The sequence below is a fragment of the Salvia hispanica genome, chromosome 2 (assembly GCF_023119035.1).
Source record: "Salvia hispanica cultivar TCC Black 2014 chromosome 2, UniMelb_Shisp_WGS_1.0, whole genome shotgun sequence".
In the NCBI taxonomy this organism is placed as follows: domain Eukaryota; kingdom Viridiplantae; phylum Streptophyta; class Magnoliopsida; order Lamiales; family Lamiaceae; genus Salvia; species Salvia hispanica.
In genome coordinates, this window is record NC_062966.1 from 31,574,797 (window position 1) to 31,599,081 (window position 24,285).

Sequence of the window (24,285 nt, forward strand, 5' to 3'; positions counted from 1 at the left end):
ATGGCTATTCGTTATCTTATCACGCAAGGCATGACTTTTCGTGGACATGATGAGTCTGAAGAATCCTTGAATCAAGGCAACTTTCTTGAGCTTTTGAAAGTTATTGCTTCTTGCAGTGAAGAGATATTTAATGTTGTACTAAAAAATGCTCCTGCAAACCTCAAATTAACTTCATCAGATATTCAGAAAGATATCGTAAATGCAATTGCTGTTGAGACAACAAAACTTATTGTGCAGGATATGGGAAATGATTTCTTCTCCATACTAGTTGATGAATGTCGAGATGTATCTATCAAAGAGCAAATGAGTGTTGTCGTACGATATGTGTACAAGAGTGGATGTGTTCTGGAATGCTTTCTTGGTCTTGTGCATGTTAGTGACACAACAACGACCTCACTTGAGAGAGCACTTGATTCCTTATTATCTACTTATGATTTAAGTGTATCTAGTTTGAGAGGTCAAGGATATGATGGTGCAAGCAACATGAGAGGTGAGCTCAAAGGACTGAAAACTTTGATACTAAAGAGGAACGCAAGTGCTTATTATGTACATTGTTTTGCTCACCAGCTTCAACTCACAATTGTTGTTGCTAAAAAACATACAAGTATTGGGTCTTTTTATAATACTATCGCTCATTTATGTAACACTGCTGGAGGTTCTTGTAAGCGCAGAGATATACTTCGGGAGAGACAAAGAGAAAAGATTATTGAAAGGATTGCAAGTGATGAAGTTAACACTAGAAGAGGATTGAATCAAGAAATGTCATTGAAGCGGCCTGGAGATACTCGGTGGAGTTCACATTATGGTACTCTCATAAACTTGATAAATTTATTTTCTTCTGTTGTTGATGTTATTGAGTATGTTGAGGAGAATGGTACTGATGATTCAACGAGGGCTGAAGCTGTTGATGTGTCAGAAATTATAACTCGTTTTGAGTTTGTCTTTGTGTTACATCTTATGAAACAAATCTTGGGAATCACACATGAATTGTTAATGCAATGAATCTTGTTAAGGTGACAAAATTACGTTTGCAAACAATGAGAGAAAAAGGTTGGGAGCTTTTGCTTACTGATGTTTCAAAGTTTTGTAGCGAACATAACATAGCTCTGCTTGACATGGAAGATGAGTTTGTACCTCAAAGAAGAGTAAGACGGGGAGCTGAGAAAACGAAGAATCTCCACCATTATCGAGTTGAGCTATTCTATTCAGTGATTGACATGCAATCTCAAGAGTTGAATCAACGTTTTGATGAAGTCAACACATATTTACTTTTATGCATGACATGTTTCGATCCTAGAGATTCATTTTCTGCATTTGATTCGGAGAAGCTGCTTCATCTTGCAAGGTATTATCCATCAGAATTTTCGGAAGTTACTTTGTATGAGCTTGAAAGGAAACTTGAAACATTTATCATCGATGTGCGCATAGATGAAAATTTTTCACAGATATCAGGGATATGAGGTCTTTCACAAAAGATGGTTTCTACCAGGAAACATGAAGTTTTTCCATTGGTTTATTTGTTGATTAAGTTATCATTGATCTTACCAGTTGCCACCGCTTCGGTAGAAAGAGTTTTTTCAGCAATGAAGTTCATCAAGACTTCTCTACGCAATAGTATGGGAGACCAATTATTAAATGATTGCTTAGTTCCATATATTGAAAGAGAAGTGCTTCTTAATGTTACTAATGAAGCTATTATGCAGCGATTTCAGAAAATGAAGAATAGAAGACAAATGTTATGATGTAGTTTCAATTTTTGAACATTGAATTTTTTTATAATAATATTTATGTTTTATTTTTTAAAAAAATTCTTGGGGCCCCCAGCTCCGAATTCCTGGCTTCGCCACTGGTTATAGGTAGCAATCTACAAATTATGTGCTTTGGGAGAAGATATAGTTTTATGTATGTGATAGCTTAGTAACTCTAGAGACCGTAATTCAAGAAAGTCCTTTGGATATTAGCTTTTGATTGTGGTTCCTAAAATTCTGCATTCCTGAGTTTGTTTTGTATTATTTGTTTTTATTTATTATTATTTCTTTCTTTCTTTTTGCCTAGTTTAATTAATCAACCCAAAAATCTCGTGTCTCTAAATAGTATATGACGCTTAGTACATAATAGACAGTTGCAATCTTATTCCTGTGTAATAGACAGTTGCAATCTTATTCCCTGTGTTCGATATCTCGGTACTGACCTTTAGCTATACTAGATCTACATTGTATATTTGCAAGTATTTTTAGCACTAATAATTAGTGCACCAAGTTTTTGGATTGATATTTATGAGTAATGAGTTTAGTTAATTTTTTATAAATGGAAATGTAATATTTTTATGGGACGAACAAAAAAGAAAAAAAAAATCATAGGACGAAGGGAATAGTACAGTATATATTTATTTTAAAATACTTTTTATGTTCCTTAAAATAGGAGATTTTGGTGACAACACAAATGCATTGGCAAGTATTAAAAGTAAAAAAGAAAAATAATTGAAATACTTATAGTGGATAATGAAACTTACGTCATCAGTTTAATGTGTGGTTAGAATTATCAATTAGGTCCCAATCCAGCGCGGCATGGGATGACCTGGTCCCAACCCATCAAGCATAATATAATAATATTTCCTCTGTTCTACAGTAGTGGGGTTATTTTTTTCAGCACTAGTTAAGAAAAATTGTGTTAAGTGAGTTACGTAAAAGTAGAATGAAGCAAGAAATGAAAATTATAGAAAGATAAAGAGAGAATAAAATAACAGAGAATAAAGCAAGAAAGAAAAAATGTGTTGACGTTTGCTTAAAAATAAAATGACTCCACTATTATAGAACATACCAAAATGGCAAAATGTCTCCATGACTGCGGAACGGAGGGAGTATATTATTAACCTGAGTCCAAAAAAATTAGACAAAGTTATAAATGGTGGGTTTTAAAGCGCAAATGGTAGAGAGAGAAGATGGTGGAAGTAGTGTTAGTGAATTGTGGGGTTAAATTTAGAATGATCTGTAAGGATAGTCAGTAGCGTATCCAGAATTTTTGATATGGGGTGCAAAAAATAATTACAGACATAAAATTTTCAAATTTAACTAATCTTTTATATTTTCTTTGTTATGTTATTTCAATTATTCTATTTTATAAAATAAAATCTTTCTCTTTATTTTTTTTATCTAAAAGTTTTATTTTAAATAAAAATAAATTATTCTACCTCCGTCCTCCAAAATTTATCCCACTTTGACTCGGCACGGGTTTTAAGAAATGTAATGAAAAATGAGTTGAAAAAATTAGTGGATTGTGGGTCTTACTTTTGTAGGAATGTAAGTAGGAATGAGTTAGTGGAATATGGAGTCTACTATCAAAAATGATAAAAAAAAAATTAAATGAGACAAATTTTAGGAAATGGACGGAAATAGAAAAATGGGACAAGTTTTCAGGAATGGAGATAGTATATAGTATCACAAAAATTATACTTACATTTGAAATATAAGTATCCATATTTTGTTACTTAGAAATATAATTATATAGATATGAATGTTACGAGGAGGTTAGTTTTATAAATATTACTTTATAATACTACTTATTTTAATTTAGTAATTTATGTTGAGTCTTTTTTGTACACTGTTGCAAAAATATACTACTATTACTTTATAGTTTATACTAGTCATATAAGTATTTATTAAAAATAATTAATGAAAAAAAATATGAAAGACTAAACTATTAAATGAAAAAAGAGCAAGCTATTGGTTAATTTAGAGAAAGGTAGGCTACAGTAAAAAGGAAAACGAGGGAAATGTGCTCAAGAGGACCAACACAGGCCTCTAGTCTGCAGTAAAAGCCCATATTCCACTAGACTACTAATGGATTTTGTTAATATAGAACGACATATATAGTATTAAAGACAAAGTTTTGGGAGTACAGTTGTACTCCTTGTTCTATACTGGATATGCCGCTGAGGATAGTATTTATTTAAAAATTTTAATATTTAGAATTGGTCTAATTTTATAGATAGATATAGCATAGGTGAATATACAGTTTCCATCCACTAGAAATAATATCGCAATTTGCTATTTTGTGACATCCCCAATTTAAATATCACTTATTTTTTTTAGGTCAATTAATTATTTATACTTTTGCGTGGCTGACTTTCATAAATGTTATATAATAATGCTAATTATAAATAAATTAGTTTGTTGTATGAATTTCAACCAAGGAAAAACCGCGTGACTTGTGCATTAAGCTACCTAATTTGTTGAATATTTCAATCATCACTATCGGGATAAATACGTATATTAATATAAACTCGTGATATGTACGTAAAATTTAATCTTAATATAGAACACAAAACTAAAAATATTGAGATCAATTTTAGATATAATTGTGGTCATTGTTATTTCTTATGTCTCTTATTAATTGTTCTTTTTTTTTAAATTTTCATCGTTCTCAATTAATTGTTTGCTTTCACTTTTTACTATAAATGATAGTAGACCACACATTCCACTAATTCATTCTATTCGTATTTTATTATAAATCTAATATATAAAAATGGAACCTATATTTCAACCCGCGTTCTTTTATATTTTTTAAAACTCGAATCAAAACGGACAATTATTAGAGAAAGGAAGAAATAATGTATTTTTAGATCATTCTAAAAAGATAATCTAAAATAATCTAAAAATAACCTCAAATCCGAATTTTTTAAAAAAGACCTAAAAACGGAGTAACTAACTGTGACAATTATAGAAAATACTACTTCACATAATATGCTAGCATCACATCGACAAATCTCATGATTTTAAACTTGGTTTTGTATTAAAATCAATTCTTATTTTTATTAAAATCTTACTAATATATTTTAATCAAATAATCCTATATAAAAATATACAGTTGGAAGGAATTCAATTTAGGGGAATTGTAAATTGAAAGTTGCAAGTTTTATTTGAATTAATGAATAAATTAATTAATGGAAAAACCAAACCGCACTATTGGGATAACCGGATAAGTGAAGAAAATGTTAATATGCCACACTATTTTTTTATTATGAATGTGATGTTGCACTATGATATATACCTTCCACATGTCTAGATCATGGTTTCCGATTTCCAGAAAGGAAAGACTATACTATATCACTAAAGTAAAGATACTTGTTACATTATTATTACACGTGAGGCATTGTTCTTGTCCATTTAGCAATATTAAGAGTTACTCCCTCTGTCACTCCAAGCTAGGAAGATATTCTTTTTAGGTGGTACAAAATTTTTTGCAATTTTATCTTATACTTTGTCACCATTTAATTCGATAATGTTTTATAAAAATAATAAAAATTGGATTGAAAAAGTTAGTGGCACATAAGTCGTACTTTTATATACTATTAGTTTTACAAAAAAATGTGCATGAAAATGAATTATTGGAATGTGAAATCCACTATAAAAAATGATAAAAGTAAAAGGTGACAAATTTTTAGGATGAATGAAAATGGATATAATCGACAAATTTCAGTGACACAGAGAGTATGTGTTAAAGTGGAGAAAGTAATGTATGAGAAAGTGAATAATTTTTTTAAAAAAAGACGATTTTAGTTTTAGTAATGGATTATTTTTGTTGAGACAAATAAAAAAAAAACTTAATCATCTTAAATGAGAAAGAGAGAATACTACTGAGTTCAAAATTCACCAACTAGAATGAGTTATATATGTAACGAAATATTGGAAAATAATTTATTTAACCTATATATGCCTTTTTCTCCTTTAGGAGAGAAAAAACTTCTTCCATCTCAAAAATAAAATTCTAAAAGAAATTTCGAGGCTAGTGTTCATAATTAAATTTGAATCACTCTTATAAAATTACTATTTAATTAAATAAAGCCCATGGAAATGGATCCAAACTTGCTTAAATTGACTTGATTGCATTAAACTAGCTACATTTTAATCATGATAAAAACAAATTAAAATACTATCCAATTTTATAACTTTTCAGTCATGAAATCGTTACTCAAAAATAAAAAAAAAATCTAAAAAAAACTTTCGAGGCTAGTGATCATAATTAAATTTGAATCACTCTTAATTAAATAAATCCCATTCAAACATGCTTACATTGACTTGATTACAATAAACTAGCTACATCTTAATCATAAGACAGATTAATAATACTTGTAACTTTCCAGTCACGAAATTGTTACTCACACGGTGACACTTATAAAAGTGTCATCTACGCGTGGATAAAAGAAACCAAAACCACTTGATCACTTCAATTTTCCCACAAAAATGGAGATTGAAACAAACATAATCTCCACAGAGACCATCAAGCCATCTACTTTAACTCCTAAATCACTAGAAAAACACCACCTCTCATTCCTAGACCAACTAGCTCCACCCTTCTTCATGCCTCTCGTCTACTTCTACTCTTCAAACCCCAAAATCCCCAATTCCCAAAAATCAAACCACCTCAAGCAATCCCTATCCAAAACCCTCTCCACCTTCTACCCCCTCGCCGGCCGCCTCGTCGGCAACCTCTACGTCCACTGCAACGACGCCGGCGCCCCCTTCTCCGAGGCCGAAGCCGACTGCGACCTCTCACACGTCATCACCAATCCAAACCCTGAACACATGACCAAATTTCTCCCTTTCGCACTCAACCAATTCCTTGATCTCTGCATGGCCGTTCAAGCCACCTTTTTCCGGTGCGGCGGCGTCGCCGTCGGCCTCTTAGTCTCCCACAAAATCGCCGACGCGATCTCCTTCTTCTCCTTCGCCAATTCCTGGGCGGCCGCCGCTGCCTCTCCGCCCCCAAAATTCGACGCAGCCGCCTATTTCCCGCCGCAAGACATTTCCGTTTACAAACCCACCGCCGGAATGATGAAGGAAGAGATCGCCACCAAAATTTTCACATTTCCGGCGAAGAAAATCGAGATTCTCCGGGAACGATACGCCGGCGCCGGAGATGACTTGCAGCAGCGGCGGCCGACTCGGGTTGAAGCCCTGTCGACGTTTATATGGACCAGATTCATATCCGCAAGCGGTTTAAAAGCTGAGGCGGGTAAGATCTACACGGTTCAGCACGCGATTAACCTTCGGACCCGGACCGACCCGCCCCTGCCCGAATACCATTTCGGGAACATATTCCGGATGGCGATAGCTAAGCCGGCGGTTGGGGGCAGCGGCGTGGAGCTGGTGCGGAGAGTGCGGGAAGCCATTGAAGCTGTGGAGGGCGGGGAGCATTTGGGTTCGTTGAAGGAGAAAATGGGTCAAGTCGACAAGGGCGAGCTGGTTAGCTTCAGCTTCACGAGTTTGTGTAGGCTTCCCGTTTATGAGGCGGATTTCGGGTGGGGCAAACCGGTCTGGGTTGGATCGCCCGGGCTCTCTTACAAAAATTCGGTTATTTTTAAGGATACAAGAAATGGAGATGGAATCGAGGCGTGGGTTAGTTTGAAGAGAGATGATATGGAGAAATTCGAGGCTGATTTGGAGTTGCAGAAGCTTCTTTTTACGTCATAAACGTATTTCAAATTTCGATTCACATAGTAATTCGTAGTTACATTATCTTTCTTTTGTTTTGATCTTGCAAAGTTTGCATCCCTAGCTAGCTTATGTTGTCTTGAAAAATTTCTTTGTTGTATATGCTTTGTATTAATTTGATGCATAACAATGTGAATTACTCCTTTCAAATATTGAATTCTATCGTTGATTCCATCTCATGTTAATTAAACTAAGAAATCGATGCAATGACTGTTGTGGTGCATTAATTTAGTAAACATATGGGCCTGATGACAGGGAACTAAACATATTGTCTGAAGAATTTTTTTCTAACGCTCGATCTATTATTAAATCAAGATTTATGGTAATGTATTAGTATTATTTAAGCATATTATTCATACATATATTATGCATTTAATTGCTTTCTTAGAATTATACCTACGCAGTACGCATAATATTCTATAGATCCACAGTTTGTTAAAATGGAATATAATTTGTACAATCTCCAAAATCAGACGCTTGTTTGCTTTTGTTGAAGAATTATCTTGTTATCAACTTCTGATCATCTGACATATTCCCATGAATTAGGACTCCATCCGTGTCAAATGTTATAAGGATTATTCCATATGTGTGAATATGAGACGGAGCTTGTCTTAGACCATGTAGCATGTTAGGATTTTGAGATTTTCAATTCGGATCACATATGATATGATTAGCTTTTGGTTATAGTACAGATAATAGGAAATAAATAGTTTCATTAATAAAGTAAAAAAAAAAATACTTAAATACGAATAATTGTACACGTAAATACACAAACTTTGGAATTTGTCTTAAATTCCACTAATTTCTTCTTATCCCTCCTCGTGAAAGTCGTTAAAGTGGTATGAACGAAGGATGATTAGATTTCACAAGTGATGAAGATTAGCTTCTACTTTGCTGGTACCAGTTGTGTGAAGCGGATTTTAGTTAGGGGCAAATCAATGATACATTCAAGATTTTGCATTTCGGTTTGCGTCGTAAAACGTCGATGCATGCACCTGTGACCTGCCAGAGTGTGAAAATGAAACAATTTAGCCATCGATGGATTAGATTTAATTGTAGACACCTTCTACACCTTCCGTCCCACTCAAAATGTCTACAGAATTTTAATAGAGAAAAAAAATAATTGAATATTTTAATATGAACCTTAGACAAATTAAAAAGAAAGATGGATAATCTTAAATAGGACGGAGGGATAATTACTTAGTATAATCAAACGTTGAGTTTTGAAATGTCAGTATTACAGAGAAAATTGTTTTAGCTAGCCAAATTATAATTATACTACTATGAATTAAAATAGATGGGAATAAATTTGGATTTTCAAAGAGCATATATTCAACGAGCAATATCAAGTCCCGGATACATGAATAAACAACAATTTTTTTCTTTACATATAGTAGTGGACCCAATTATTTTTATAATGTTTGTTAAATTAATTTGATTGAATAATTGAGAATGTGAAGAAGATTCATAGAGGAAGAGGATAGATATTTTTTAATCAATTTATGATCGTGTCTTGCCCAATTATAATATGGTGGTCCCCCTCAATTCACAAAGTATATATACACAAAAAGTAAATAAGTAAAGAATTTAATAACCATTTGATTTAATTTCTGTAAACAATAATAATCTCGCGAAACGGGTTACCCGCGGGTATCCGCACCCGACAAGTCGGGTACCCGTACCCGATTTTAGCTAAATTGTTGTCCCGATACCCGCCCCGCGACGTACCGGGATTACCCGATACCCGTGTCGGGTATCCCGTACCCGACATTGCGGGTACCCGTACCCGACCCGAAATCCTAATAAAAAATTTGAAAACCATAACAACCGTCTATGTTCCCTAATTTACTTTATTAATATCAATGGTAAACGTTGAATATATTGGGAATAAAAGGTAGGGAACACTCTATAGCTAGTTCGGTGAGTTTTCAATTGTATGTTCGTTGGAATATATAAATGTTTCAAAAGAATTCTTAGATAAAGTACTTCCATTGTTCCACCTTAATAGAGACATTTCATTTTCTGACTCATTTTGGAAAAATAATAATAGAAATACTCTTCTCTACATTATTATCTCTCTTACTTTATTTTTCCTCCATTCTAACTATATATTTTTAATTTTTCAAAATGAGTGCGTATAAGGCTATTATTATTTAACTATTTACTTGTTTTTTTTTCTACTTTAACTATTTGAAACACGTCTATTAATATGGAACGGAGGGAGTATTAAAAGATGGAATATGGCTAATACTAATAATAACGGGTATTATCGGGACTAAGGGGTAACCCGCGCGGGTAGTGGGTATACCCGCTACCCGTAAAACTCTAAAACGCATTACCCGATCCCGCCCCGTTTCCCGTTATCGTCGGGTAGTGGGTACCCAATACCCAGGCGGGTAGCGGGTCGAGATGGGAATTACCCATTACCCGCTACCCATTTTGCCACCCCTATACCATAGCATCAATAAACTAATATCATCATAACATATAAATGCATTAGTTTCAAAAAAGTATCACAAAAAACAATCAATGTTATCCTACTAATTAGGATATCACTGGATAAAATATCATAGCATGCCCAAACAATATTTTTTTAACTAAAAATAAACATCTTTATCGAACAGTTATAAATATAATAAACCGAACATATCAGTCAACAAACACATATTTATCTCAAAAAAATGATTTAACGCACTCTTATTTCCCTGCGCATACAATAATACCTTTAAGATGATAATGCAAAATCTTTATGACAATTATTAGATCTTATGGGTAATAAATAGGTCTAATTTCTGTGCTTATACCCCTCACTCTAATACTATCTATCCTCCAAGTGTATATTCTATATTGATTGAGATTGAGACGCTAACATTTTGAACATCACTTTTTTTTTTCAATGGATATATAAATAGAAACTTTCACAAACCGTATCATAATGGATTCAAGTCCGAAACTTCTGGCAGCTTCAAACATTATCATTCTACCAATAGACCAATGCACGCGCACACACATTTTGAACTCAATTATTTAGATGTGAGGAGGCTGCGTTCGCACCTATATAATTCTTGTGTTGTGGTGAGAAGAAAACCAATAACCATCAAAATAAGTTTTTGAGTTATGGAGATTGAAACAAGAGTAATTTCAATTGAAACCATCAAACCATCTTCTCCAACCCCAAAATCACTCCAAAAACACTACCTTTCCTTTCTTGATCAAATCTTTGCTCCAGTCTTGATGCCCATCATCTACTTCTACTCATCAAACCCCAAAATCTCCCAATCCCAATTTTCAAACCACCTCAAACAATCCCTCTCCAAAACCCTCTCCCTCTACTACCCCCTCGCCGGCCGCCTCGTCGGCAACCTCTACGTCCACTGCAACGACGCCGGCGTCCCCTTCGCCGAAGCCGAAGCCAACTGCACCCTCTCTCAAGCCGTCACCAATCCACACCCCCAAAACACCTACAAATTCGCAATCCCCCCCAAAACCCTAGGCCTTTGCATGGCCGTTCAAGCCACCTACTTCCGCTGCGGCGGCGTCGCCGTCGCAATCTCGATATCCCACAAAGCGGGAGACGCTTTATCCGCCTTCATGTTCGCCAAGGCCTGGTCCTCCTCCTCGGCCACGCTGATCCCCAGGTTCGAGGCTGCAGCATATTTCCCGCCACGGGATATTCCCGTGGACAGGGCCGCCGCCTCGGACCTGACGAAAGAAGAGCACGTGGCGAGGATTTTCACTTTCCCGGAGTCAGAGATATCCGCTCTTCGGGAAAGGTACTCAACCGGTGGAGGGCGGAGGCCGAGCCGGTCCGAGGCCTTGACGGCTTTTATATGGACCCGGTTCATAGCGGCCACGGGCGCGAGATTCGACCTGAATAAAACTTATGAGCTGTTGCATTTAGTAAACCTAAGGGGCCGGGTCAACCCGCCAATGTCCAAATATAGCTTCGGGAACATATTGGGGCAAGCGAGGGCGAGTCCGGGGCCGGGAGACGACGGCGCTGAGGTTGTCCGGAAAATGCGGGAGGCGGTGAGGGCGGTGGACGGCGTTGGTAGGAATTTCATGGAAGAGAATGCGGATCTGATTGATAATGAGAATGTTGTTTGCTTGGGTTTCTCGAGCCTGGTTGGGTTTCCGGGTCATGAGGTGGAGCTAGCCGATCGGCTAGCCGCCATTGTGGAGGCCTGGGATCGGCCAGCGCGCGATTTTCATTTTTTTTTTTTTTTTTAATCATATATAAACGCGATTTTCGCTTTCATTTTCATTTGCACCACTTGTTAAAACGAAGTTTTCTATCTCTCTAACTTTCTCGTACAAGAGCATCATCGAACGATGAGTAACGCAGTGGAGTTGGCAAGCAGGCAGTGGTAGTGGTGCGGATCCCGAGGAATACGAACGGAGGATGAACGAGGCCATGGAGGACTACATGAACCGCGGGATGGAGCGGTATATGCGTATGGTGGAACAGCCGGCGATACCTCGCCCTCCACGAGTTGCGTCCACCACCGAGCGCGCTGATTGATCGGGATCAACGTAGCTGCATCGCGGCTCGTACGAGGACTACTTTGCAGAGTACCCGCGGTTTCCCGCCAATGATGTTCCGGCGTTTTAGAATGCGCCGGGGAGTTGTTTATGCGCATCGTTGGGCCATTGGAGCGTCAATATCTGTGTTTCCACCAGGCACGATGCGGCTAGCAGACCCGGCCACACCCCTATCCAAAAGTGCACGGCGGCAATCGGGCAGGGAGTTGGCCTACGGAGGCGCGGCGGACATGTGGGATGAGTACCTCCACATCGGTGAGTCGTCAGCCCTGAAATGTCTGAACACGGGGAGAAGCATGGGTTCCCGGGGATGTTAGGCAGCATAGACCGTATGCATTGGGAGTGGAAGAACTGTCCGACTGCCTGGAAGGGGGCCTACACGACCGGCTACAAGTCAAAGAACCCCACGATAATCCTCGAGGCCGTAGCTGATTACCGGCTGTGGATCTGGCATGCGTATTTTGGGGTAGCCGGGTCGAACAACGACCTCAACGTCCTGAACTCGTCTCCCCTCTTCAACGAAAGTGCCAGGGCGTCGGTCCAGCCGTCTCTTTTGTGGCCAACGGCAACCGGCATGATATGGGCTACTACTTGGCGGATGGGATATACCCTCGGTGGCCGGTCTTTGTGAAGACGATCCGACAAACAAGTGATGAAAAGAAGGCCTACTTTGCGCAACGACAGGAGTCGGCGCGCAAGGACGTGGAGCGCGCATTTGGTGTGCTCCGGTCTCGATGGGCGGCAATTAAGGGTCCAACGCGTTTGTGGGATGTCGGATGCGTTTCCGAGATAATGTACGCCTGCATTATCCCCGCACAACATGATCGTCGAAGACGAAGGCGTGCAACCCGACTAGTTGGGTCGGTGACGATGAAGCCGGTCCAAGCCACGGAACGGCCACCCCTAGTGTACGACAGGGGGTACCTCTCGATGAAGCCGACCGACTCAAGGAATTTGCCAACATGCGCCAAGTGGATGCTCATATTCAACTCCAAAAGGATATAATTGAAGAGTTGTGGGCACGGAGGATTGCACGGCGATAGTTTTTTTTCTTTATTATGCATGTAATTTTTTTTTATCTATGTAACATTTTTAAATGCAATTAATGAATTTTCCCGTATATGTGTCGTAAATTTAATTCCGTATTTTAATCGTAATTTTAATTCCGTAAATGTAGTATATTTTGAATTATTTTTATTGCGGCTGGCCTATGGCTGGCCTAAATCTGATGTGACAGGTGATTTTTTTAGTGTTGCTGACGTGGCAGGGGAGAGAATGGCTGGCCTATGGCTGGCCTAAGCACCATTGCGGATGCTCTTAGGCCAAAATTTAATACTCCATGTAGTAAGAAAGGAATAACATAACATATGGTTGAAAAGCTGTCCTGCTTGAGGATAAATGAATCACAGGTCAGAGTGTAAGACGCTGTGGGGGCGGGGGGGCGTTGGGAGGAGTTTTCCGGGGAAGGCAGTTGTTACGGCTCAATTCCCACATCGGTTGTGAGAACAACTGGTGTGGGGAATATAGACCAAATGAGCTCTCTCTCCTAATAGGTTAGTCTTTTGCGGCATTCTATACATCTGATGCATATAAAATTTTGAAAGAAGCATTTATATCCTAGATCGACAAAAAACACAATTTTCAATTGGTTAATAAAGGTCCATCTCGAGCCATATGCTTTTGATCAAAACAGAGATATGAGGCAAATGCCAACACACTGCAAGGAAATTGGAACATTAACAAAATATCAGTTCCTTAAATTGATTGAATGTAATTTATGTGAATTAATTTCATGACTGTATTTTATGATCTTACTCTCTAGATATATAGATTGTACAAATTTGATGCATACATTATAGAAAAGCCAAACTATCAAGTTTACCTATATATGTTTGAATCAGAGGTCAAATTAGAGCAACAAAAAGGGCTCCTTGAATCGACACTCTACATGAGTTAGACTTCATATGCTTACCAAGTCCTTACACCATCTTTGACTATATATCAAGTTGGTGAAGTCCTATTGCAATTAATGCAGGAAAGAAAAATGGCAGTAGCAAATTGCAGTATATATTAGCACTAAAGTATTCTATGGGTTTTTAAGCCACCTATATGAGTTTTCTTCTTCTACTACTAGGGCGGCTGTACGAGAATAAAAGGAAAAGCTCAACTCTCTTATAACAGAGCTCATTTTCACTAGCAACTAGTGGGATAGAAAACGGGAGAGTTTGGTGAATGCATGCATTATAAATTTCTGAGAGAAGAAAGGGTCAGAAAATATCATATGGATTTTTTTTCCTAATTCCCTTAAAATTGTAGCTCAATCCTTTTGTGTTTTTCAAGTTACTAAAACTTGAGATTTGTGTTTCTCCTCTAGAGTGTAGGGAGAATTTCGTATGTTATATGCATGGTGGAAGATATCTAGACTCTGGTCTCATCGTCTTTCTCGATTTTTGTTTCTCCACGTAAATTTTTTGTCTCGCAATTTTATATTAAGCATCAATCATACTACTACCTTCGTCCACAAAAGTCAGAGTAGATTGTGAATGACACAAGTTTTAATATGCAATTGGTAAAATAAAAAAGAGAAGAGAAGTGGTGGAAGTACTAATGTTAGTGGATTGAGGAGTCTATATTATTAATACTAGTATTTAATTGTTTAAAACTTTCTATATTTAAAAATTGGTCTAATTTTGGTGGACAGCCTAAAATGGTAATACTAGTCCGTTTTTTTTTAGATAGAGGTAGTACATGTTTTCTTGGTTTGGTCTTATGTTGAATCCAACAAGAGAGAAGATCAAGCATTGTCTATTTTACTGAGAGAATAAAATAAAATGGACAATTCTCCCTTCATTGATACGCAGATGTTATATTTTACTCCCTCAGTTTTTTACAAATAGTAACTATTTCCATTTTGGGCCGTTTCATAAAAATAGAAATTGCAGAATCTTTCTATTTTAGGACATGGACCCCACAATCCACTAATTCTGCTCTCACTACTTTTTCTGTTCCTCTCTCTTACTTTACTCATTTTTCCTTTCCTCTCTCTTACTTTATCAATTCTCTTCTCATTATCTTTACCAATTGTGCATTAAAATCCGTGTCGTTTCAAATATTTCTATTTTTTTTAATACAGAGGGAGTTGTCACACCCAAACCTCATTATATTATGTATTCTCTTATAATGATAAACTCCCAACTTTGGAACAATTAAACCAAATATTAAGAACACAAAACACCATATATCATAATAATTTCATAAACCATAATTTATCAGATACGTATTTCAAAATATTTTGAACTATAGTGGGACTCTCTCATCACTCTATATGATACTCCCTCCGTCCCGCTTTAGCAGTCCCATTGACTTTTCTGCACTCGTTTTGTAAAAATGATAATAAATAGTTAAAGTGGAGAAATAATAAAGTAAAAAAGAGAATAATATAGAGAAGAGTCTTATCTACATTATTCTCTTTTTTACTTTATTATTTCTCCACTTTAACTATTTATTATCATTTTTACAAAACGAGTGCAGAAAAGTCAATGGGACTGCTAAAGCGGGACGGAGGGAGTATATGTTTATCTACATGAAAAATGACAAAAGGAGAAGGTTGACATAATGTGTCCGCTGCCGACTCTGATAACACGTTGAGTTCGCATAACTCATGTTAACTAAACATCATTGATATCTTATCTAAAAAATACTAGTGATTTAAATGAACCACAACTCAGTGTATGTAAACTTCACATTTAATTTCAGACCACACAAATATCAAATATATTTATTAAGCAGTATATATAACCAGGAGCAATAAATATCATTAACAAACTAATATCCATATGCATATTCCATTTATTATTCTGTGACAAATTAAGTCTGGTATCTGTCCAGGATTCCTCTATGACCCTTCGATTAGACTCATAGGTCCCTCTATATTTGAACCGAAGGTCCCTCTGTATTTTACTTCTAAAATTTCAGATCCAGAGCAAGATCGTCACAGATCCTCTTTAATTCACATGATTCACGTACTTTCAATATCATATGTAAAACATATTCATTGTACTAATCTCATATCCATATCATATCCCACCAAATAATTCTAATAAAATATATAAATACATCCATTGCACCAATCATATACTCATATCATATTATACCACCATTGTCCAATAAGATATAGCTATATCAAGTTCACCTCATATAATCTCTATATTCACTCTAAATCAACACTATAAAATTTAAAATAAGATTTATACAAACCTTACTTAAATAAATAATTTTACCGAACACAAATTCCTGCTTCCCGATTTATGACTCTAATTCTGAAAAATATCTTTAAAACAAATATCCTCTCCAACAATTTATTTTCTCTCTCCACTTCTCTCATTTTATTTTTTTTAAGAAATTCGTATACATGCATATACATAAACTCATGTGTCTCCTTCCGTCGGTTTTAGATGACCACTCCCCTTATGTATTATAATTACACTAAATTATATATTCCAATGAAATTTTTGACCATGTCATACTACAAATGTATGTTTAATTCTCTATTAGCTAGACACGTATACACTTGTTGTTCTTCTTACACTTCCACACGTGCACTACTTCATTTATGTCCACCTATTTTATTACCAAAATATGGACTATAACTAAAAATTCTATTTTCAGCAAAATATATCTTGTAGCTCATATAAATATTTAAAATCACAAGTTGACTCCCAATTAATAACCACACTTTAATCTTGGATGTTTTTTAGTTTGAAAAAATATCACATTTTCTTTTATAGAAAAAATTCTTATATTAATATTAAAAAAAATATTTTTTCTCTCCACTTAACACATAAAATAATACTCCCTCCGTCCCATTAAAAATGCAACGTTTACTTTTGCGCACTTGTTTTGGAAAAATTATAATAAATAACTAAAGTGGTGAAAAAATAAAGTAAGAGAGAGAATAATGTAGAGGAGAGTTCCCTTTATATTATTCTCTTTTTTACTTTATTTTTTCTCCACTTTAACTATTTATTATTATTTTTTCAAAACATGTGTGAAAAAGCAAACGTTTCATTTCTAATGGGATAGAGGGAGTATATTTTAAACTTTTGTGTCACAAGACTTCATAATATAAAACTATTTTCATAAGACTTCCTATTTCACTAATTCATTTCATTCATAATATAAAACTAATATTCCCTCTGTTCGTGAAATGTTATTCAATTTTGGCATTTTAGTTCGTCCATCAAAAATTGCCCACTTTATTTTTTTCTATTATAAGTAATTCGACCCTACTTTCCACTAACTCTTTACACTCGCATATTACTATGAAACTAATATATAAATGTGAGATCCTTATTCCACTAACTTTTTCAACTCATTTTTTTTCACATTTTTTAAAACCCTTGTCGAGCCAAACTTTGGACAATATTTCATGGATGGAGGGAGTAGTATATATATAAAAAATAGAATTCCTCACACTTTTCTTTAAAATGTCAAATAGTTTATCAAAATCCACAATATTTCCACTATTGTACAATTAATAGGGATACGTACGAGGGAGTATTATATTACTAGAGTTGCCTTCACAGAGCAAGTTCAAGCACCTTTTATATTTTAATGATCAAGACGTCAACATTTTCAATTTAAATAGTCAGACGTTTGGAGGTTGCCACTATATAATACTCCTACTTCTAACATTGTTGTGAGAAGAAAATCAAAAGCCATCAAAATCCGTTTTACAATGGAGATTGAAACAAAAGTAACATCGATTGAAACCATCAAACCATCTTCCCCAACCCCAAAATCTCTCCAAAAACACCACCTTTCCTTTCTTGATCAAATGTTTGCACCCATCTTGATGCCCATCGTCTACTTTTACTCATCAAACCCCAAAATCTCCCAATCCCAATTTTCAAACCACCTCAAAACATCCCTTTCCAAAACCCTCTCCCTCTACTACCCCCTCGCCGGCCGCCTCGTCGGCATCCTCTACGTCGACTGCAACGACGCCGGCGTCCCCTTCGCCGAAGCCGAAGCCAACTGCACCCGCTCTCAAGCCGTCACCAATCCACACCCCCAAAACACCTACAAATTCGCAATCCCCCCAAAAACCCTAGGCCTTTGCATGGCCGTTCAAGCCACCTACTTCTGCTGCGGCGGCGTCGCCGTCGCAATCTCGATGTCCCACAAGGTGGGAGACGCTTTATCCGCCTTCATGCTAGCCAAGGCCTGGTCCTCCTCCTCCACCGGCGGCGCAACGCCGCCGCCTAAGTTCGAGGCGGCCACCTATTTCCCGCCACGGGATATTCCCGTGGACGTGACCGCCTCGGCGCTGGCGAAAGAAGAGCACGTCGTGAGAATCTTCACTTTCCCGGAGTCGGAGATCGCGTACTCAGCCGGCGGAGGGCGGAGGCCGAGCCGGTCCGAGGCCTTAACGGCTTTTATATGGACCCGGTTCATAACGGTGAGATCCGACCTGGGTAAAACATGCGCGTTCACGCATATGGTAAACCTACGGGGCCGGGTCGACCCGCCAATGTCGGAATATAGCTTCGGGAACATATTAGGGATGTCGAGGGTGAATCCGGGGGCGGGAGACGACGGCGCTGAGGTTGTCCGGAAAATGCGGGAAGCCGTGAAGGCCGTCGACGGAGGGGGTAGGAATTTTTTGGAAGAGAATGCGGATTTGATTGGTAACGAGGTGGTTTCGTTGGGTTTTTCGAGTTTGGTTGGGTTTCCGGGTTATGAGGTGGATTTCGGGTTGGGAAAACCGGTTTGGATCGGACTGGGCTGGTTTCCGCTCATGAATACGGTTTATTTCATGGATTCCAAGTGTGGTGGAAATGGAATTGAGGCGATGATCATATTGAACTAACATGATATGGACAATTGCAAGCCTCACTAATGATTAGTACTACTAGTAAACTGTAATCAAAATGTCTATATAATATTTATTTCCTTTTAGTAACATATAATCGGATGATTCTATACTAGTTGTCTGGTTGGTATAAGATTCAATAATAATGTTATTGTAAATGCTTGGTGTAACTGTATTTTTTTCTAAGTATCAACAATCATACATTTTGTTGTCATTTTTACAATTTAACACTTGTTAGTAACTAAAAAAAATATAATAATAATATTAATAATATATAGCGGTATAATTAATAAATAGGAAGAGCCAACAATACGCGTGCTACGCTAAAATCACGTAAGCTAAATCAAGAAATTGCATCCAATAGAATGGGGGGTCAAAGCATCACAAAAATAAATGGAAAATTGTTTGTAATCCTTTCTTAGAAAAATTCAAGACATCACAGTACTGCGTGGCTCTACAACGGGGTGAGCCTCGTGGGGGGCTCTGACTAGTCACGTCGAGCTCAAGCTCTCGCATCCTATTCAACTAGTTTGCCAAAGCTCCATTTGCGTTGCTGCTACTTTCGAGACGATATGATGTGAATTCGGGTGTCCTAGAGAATAATCGAAGAACCGGATTTGAGGACAAATCCTTTCACAAAGAAGGAGAGGATGATGTGAATCCGGGTATTCACAATCATAGGATGCAACGACATCGAGGGCCATGGGTTGATTGGGGTCCGAAAAGAAGGTGGAGATATGACAAGGAGCCAAGCCGGATTCAGAGGTCTGACTCAAACCAGAATTTGCCTATCAAAATGATGTCCAAATTCTGTTCTAAGACCACCATTATCTTCATCGTCGAAAGAGCTTCGCGTGAGTACCTTACACGCCTCAATCGGAGCTCGGATGAGGAAGTTATGGCCGTTTGACGAAAGTCGCGCAGAACTGCCAAAAATGCCCGGCCACAGAGAAAACGCCCGGGCAAGGCCCCAAAACGCCCGGGCCGGGCGTTTTGCCCGAAAATGCCATTTTTTAAGATTTTAAAGACTATTTTCCCTATTACTTTTGTTTTAGTATAAATACTGTTTTGTAGGGTTTTCATTCTCAGCTTTTGAATATTTGTAAGAGACCATGTCTCCATATTTGAGAGCTCACCTTCTTCATCTTTTGAAGACTTATCAAATTCCTTCGGGTTGCATTCGATTTTTTGCCGGGCTAAGGTTGATTGTAAAGGTATGCTTGCTAGTTCTTGTGTTGCTAGTTTGTGGAGCCATTAGGTGTTTGTATGTGAAAGTGCCTTTGGGATTTCTTTCTTGTTCTTCACCTAAATCATAACACTAATCCATCCTCTATCCTTTTATCCATTTTTCTTGTTCCATTTCTTGGTTTATCTTGTTTATTTGTTGGGTTTATTTACAAGAATAAGTTCGGGGCAAATTCATGAGTCTTCAATCTAGAAGATTCACATTATTTGGTATCAAGAGCCATTGGTTCTTGTTCTTGTAAGCAAAAAAATAAAAAAGAGAAAAAAAAAAATTCTTCAAAGAGTAAAATTGTTAGAAAATTGTCAAAAAAAAAAAAAAAGAGAGATCTCAAATCCTATCCATGGGCTTTAGCTATAAATTGATATATGTGTTCTTGGGTATGTCAATTTGATTGTTGGAAAGTTGTAGGCCGAAATTACATCAATTGTTGGGTCTATTGTTGTTGGGTGAAATTGTGCACACAAAGTGTTTGTTAATTTGTCCCATTGGCTTAGCTCCCTACTTTCACTAATCTTATGGCTTCTTGGACTAGTTTTCACTTGCCTAGTTGTGTATCTTGTTTGTGCTATTTGTGCAACCCTTGGGATTACATCATCGAGAGCAAGTGAGGGAGAGTATCTAGCCACTAAATCTCTAAACCTTCCGAGAGACATTGGGTGTGAGTTTGCGGAATTGGGGACATACTTTGTGGGTTGGGAAGTGAGCTCCTAACTAAAGTCTCCATTCTTGGGTGTGTGCGTTGTTTGTGTTATTAACAAAAGGGATGTGTCCCTAGTCCTCTTTATCTTCTTTGTAGGTACCGAAAATGCCACCACGTACGAGGATTTCTAAGCACAATTCGCCTAGAAGGGAGGATGGGGACGACATCGCGTCCACATCCGACGACACCCTCAAAGAGATGTTTTCCTCAATCATGAAGGAGATGCGCGATGCGCGGGGAATCATGAATTCTATGCAAGAGGGATTTACGGCATACCATGAGAATATATCTCTCATAAGAGATCGAGTTAGGCATAACCATTCCATAGCACCTAGTGACCGAGAGAGACATGATAGGAGTGACTACAAGTCAAGGTATCACGATGATGGACTTGATAGAGGGAGTAGAAGGGAACAAGTACCAAAGTTCCATGAAGAGTCTAACTCTAAGAGGATGAATGATCATGGTCATCTTAAGGTGCATGAGTGGTTAATAGGAGAGGGAGTCTCAAGTAAATCAAGGGAGAGCTCAAGCCCTCGAAATTATGGTGATGACACAAGCCGAATAAGCATCCCACCAAAGAAGGTGGACCGATCTCATCCTAGCCATCACACGAAGGTTTCATCGTGGTTGTTATCTAACTTCACTACTTCAAAGAGCTTGTATCAAAATAAGTGTGGCGATGTTAACCACTTTGTTAAAGAGCATGTCAAGCATAGAGTGGATTTTGTTGCCGATGATGATGAAGAGTCTTCCACGGCCGTACATGGAGAAAACGCTCGCCCAACTTTCAATGATGGAATGTCTAGCATAGTGGAAGCCGGGGACGGAAGTGAGCCATTAAATGCCCTTTAAATCTTGAACAACGAACCAAAGCCACATGAGGTTGATAATGGGAATAAGCACTTGAGAGGGAATCGAGAGAAAGAGCAAAAGCTAGAAAATGAGAGCATGCTTCAAAAGCAAATAGAGCGTGAGAAAAGGCGAAAATGTGAGATGCAAAAGTCAAGAGAGAGTGGTGGGGTGAGTGTGAATCAACACTTTCAAGAGAGAAAAACCACAAGCATGTGAGAAAAAAAGGTTGCTTTTTAGATTCTAAGATCACCCATGGGAGGGCTCTAAACCACCCTATCATTTTTGCCCTTGGTGGGGAGAATGACTTTTATTTCACTAACTCTTATTACTTGTCTTTTCTCTTGGATGACATTTTGAGACAGGAATTGGAAGGATTGGAATGTGAACCTCGAGTCGTGGATGCACCGAGTGACTTCTTACCGGTGATGAACTCATGGACGCAAGGTCAAGTTGAATCACCTCTTTCCCAAGGTGAACTTGATCGGGATTTGAGGACAAATCCTTCAAAAGAAGGAGGGGATGATGTGAATTCGGGTGTCCTAGAGAATAATCGAAGAACCGGATTTGAGGACAAATCCTTTCACAAAGAAGGAGAGGATGATGTGAATCCGGGTATTCACAATCATAGGATGCAACGACATCGAGGGCCATGGGTTGATTGGGGTCCGAAAAGAAGGTGGAGATATGACAAGGAGCCAAGCCGGATTCGGAGGTCTGACTCAAACCAGAATTTTCCTATCAAAATGATGTCCAAATATCGTCAAAAGAGCTTCGCGTGAGTACCTTACACGCCTCAATCGGAGCTCGGATGAGGAAGTTATGGCCGTTTGACGAAAGTCGCGCAGAACTGCCAAAAATGCCCGGCCACAGAGAAAACGCCCGGGAAAGGCCCCAAAACGCCCGGGCCGGGCGTTTTGCCCGAAAATGCCATTTTTTAAGATTTTAAAGACTATTTTCCCTATTACTTTTGTTTTAGTATAAATACTCTTTTGTAGGGTTTTCATTCTCAGCTTTTGAATATTTGTAAGAGACTATTTCTCCATATTTGAGAGCTCACCTTCTTCATCTTTTGAAGACTTATCAAATTCCTTCGGGTTGCATTCGATCTTTTGCCGGGCTAAGGTTGATTGTAAAGGTATGCTTGCTAGTTCTTGTGTTGCTAGTTTGTGGAGCCATTAGGTGTTTGTATGTGAAAGTGCCTTTGGGATTTCTTTCTTGTTCTTCACCTAAATCATAACACTAATCCATCATCTATCCTTTTATCTATTTTTCTTGTTCCATTTCTTGGTTTATCTTGTTTATTTGTTGGATTTATTTACAAGAATAAGTTCGGGGCAAATTCATGAGTCTTCAATCTAGAAGATTCACATTACGATATGCCCTTTTATCTTTAGAAATGATGCATGTTAAAACTAGAACAACAAAAATAACTCCTTGAATCCACTTTTTTTTTTTTTTTTGGTATTTCAAAACAATCTACTCTCTTAATCATAGCGTGTTTTAGGTTACGAATTGTTTTTACGCCCGCATCAGGTTTGTGTTTTTCTCTTTTTTTACATTATACTATCATATTTTTCTATTTGACTAGCTATCCATCTATTATAGGAGTAACACCATGCATTAATTATCCTATACGTTTATCTTTTTTTTATGGCAAATTATTCGCTGGTATGATTATGGCATGAAAACAACCATTGGTTGACAATTTTTAATTATATATTATATAATCCTTTCTATAACTAGCATGTTGATTTTTCAAACCACGAAATATTAATTAATTTTGACGAAAATAGCTTTACCAACTCTTCACTCCAACTCCTCCACAAAGCCAATAATTTCTAATTAATTAAAGTTGCATGATGGCTATCTACGTCGTGAGATCTATTTTTCTTATCCAAAATCTAACTATATTTCAGTATTTGTTTGGGGATGAGTTAATGCCAATGGATTGAATTATTACGATTTTGAATGTCTCAAGTCCAAATTCGATCGAATCATTGCATCACAATTTCTTTTATTAATGTCAAAAAATTAGTATAGTTGTTGACTTTTGACCATTTCAAGAATACAAATATTTTGTTTGTTCTTTCTTAAAGTCATAAAATTAGTATAGTTCTAAACTTTTATTTCTTCTCCAATCAACCGACATTTATATATTAATATTAAAAATCGTTCATAAATATGTACTACTGTAGTTGCCTAGTTGGCTGTCCATTTCTGCCCGACGAGATATGGATTATGTCAAAGATATTGGCCTGTGGGCTGTTCATTTAATGCTGACGAGTAATTTGGATTGACAAAAAAAATGAAATTAATTACTATGGTGCATGTGGTGACTGGTGAAGGTATAATGAAAAGAGATACAAAGTCATAACAAATTTCATTAAAATTTTTAATTATACGAGATAATTGTGAAAGGTACAAAGTCATAAAAAATTTCATTAGAATTTTTAATAATATGAGATAATTGTGAAAGGTAGGTTTAATTAGTTTTTACTTTTGAAAGTTAAAAAAGTGACCAAAAATCAACCAAAATTAATTATTTAAATGATAATTTTTCCTTATTTCAAGTATA

General features: G+C 37.1%; 3 protein-coding genes across 3 annotated transcripts; all 3 read left to right on the forward strand.

The window, feature by feature from the left end:
- On the forward strand, nt 1–1,002 carry LOC125206804 (zinc finger MYM-type protein 1-like). The gene has a single exon (XM_048106026.1). It carries the CDS (start codon nt 1–3, stop codon nt 1,000–1,002), a length of 1,002 nt encoding a protein of 333 aa, XP_047961983.1.
- A 5,227-nt stretch (nt 1,003–6,229) lies between these two features.
- LOC125208061 (stemmadenine O-acetyltransferase-like) lies at nt 6,230–7,593 on the forward strand. Its single transcript, XM_048107610.1, has one exon. It carries the CDS (start codon nt 6,243–6,245, stop codon nt 7,470–7,472), a length of 1,230 nt encoding a protein of 409 aa, XP_047963567.1. The 5' UTR covers nt 6,230–6,242; the 3' UTR covers nt 7,473–7,593.
- A 2,956-nt stretch (nt 7,594–10,549) lies between these two features.
- Nucleotides 10,550–19,070, forward strand: LOC125204871 (vinorine synthase-like). The gene is made up of 2 exons (XM_048103628.1): nt 10,550–11,639; nt 18,781–19,070. Exons 1-2 carry the CDS (start codon nt 10,611–10,613, stop codon nt 18,904–18,906), a joined length of 1,155 nt encoding a protein of 384 aa, XP_047959585.1. The 5' UTR covers nt 10,550–10,610; the 3' UTR covers nt 18,907–19,070.
- The last annotated feature ends 5,215 nt before the right edge of the window (nt 19,071–24,285 follow it).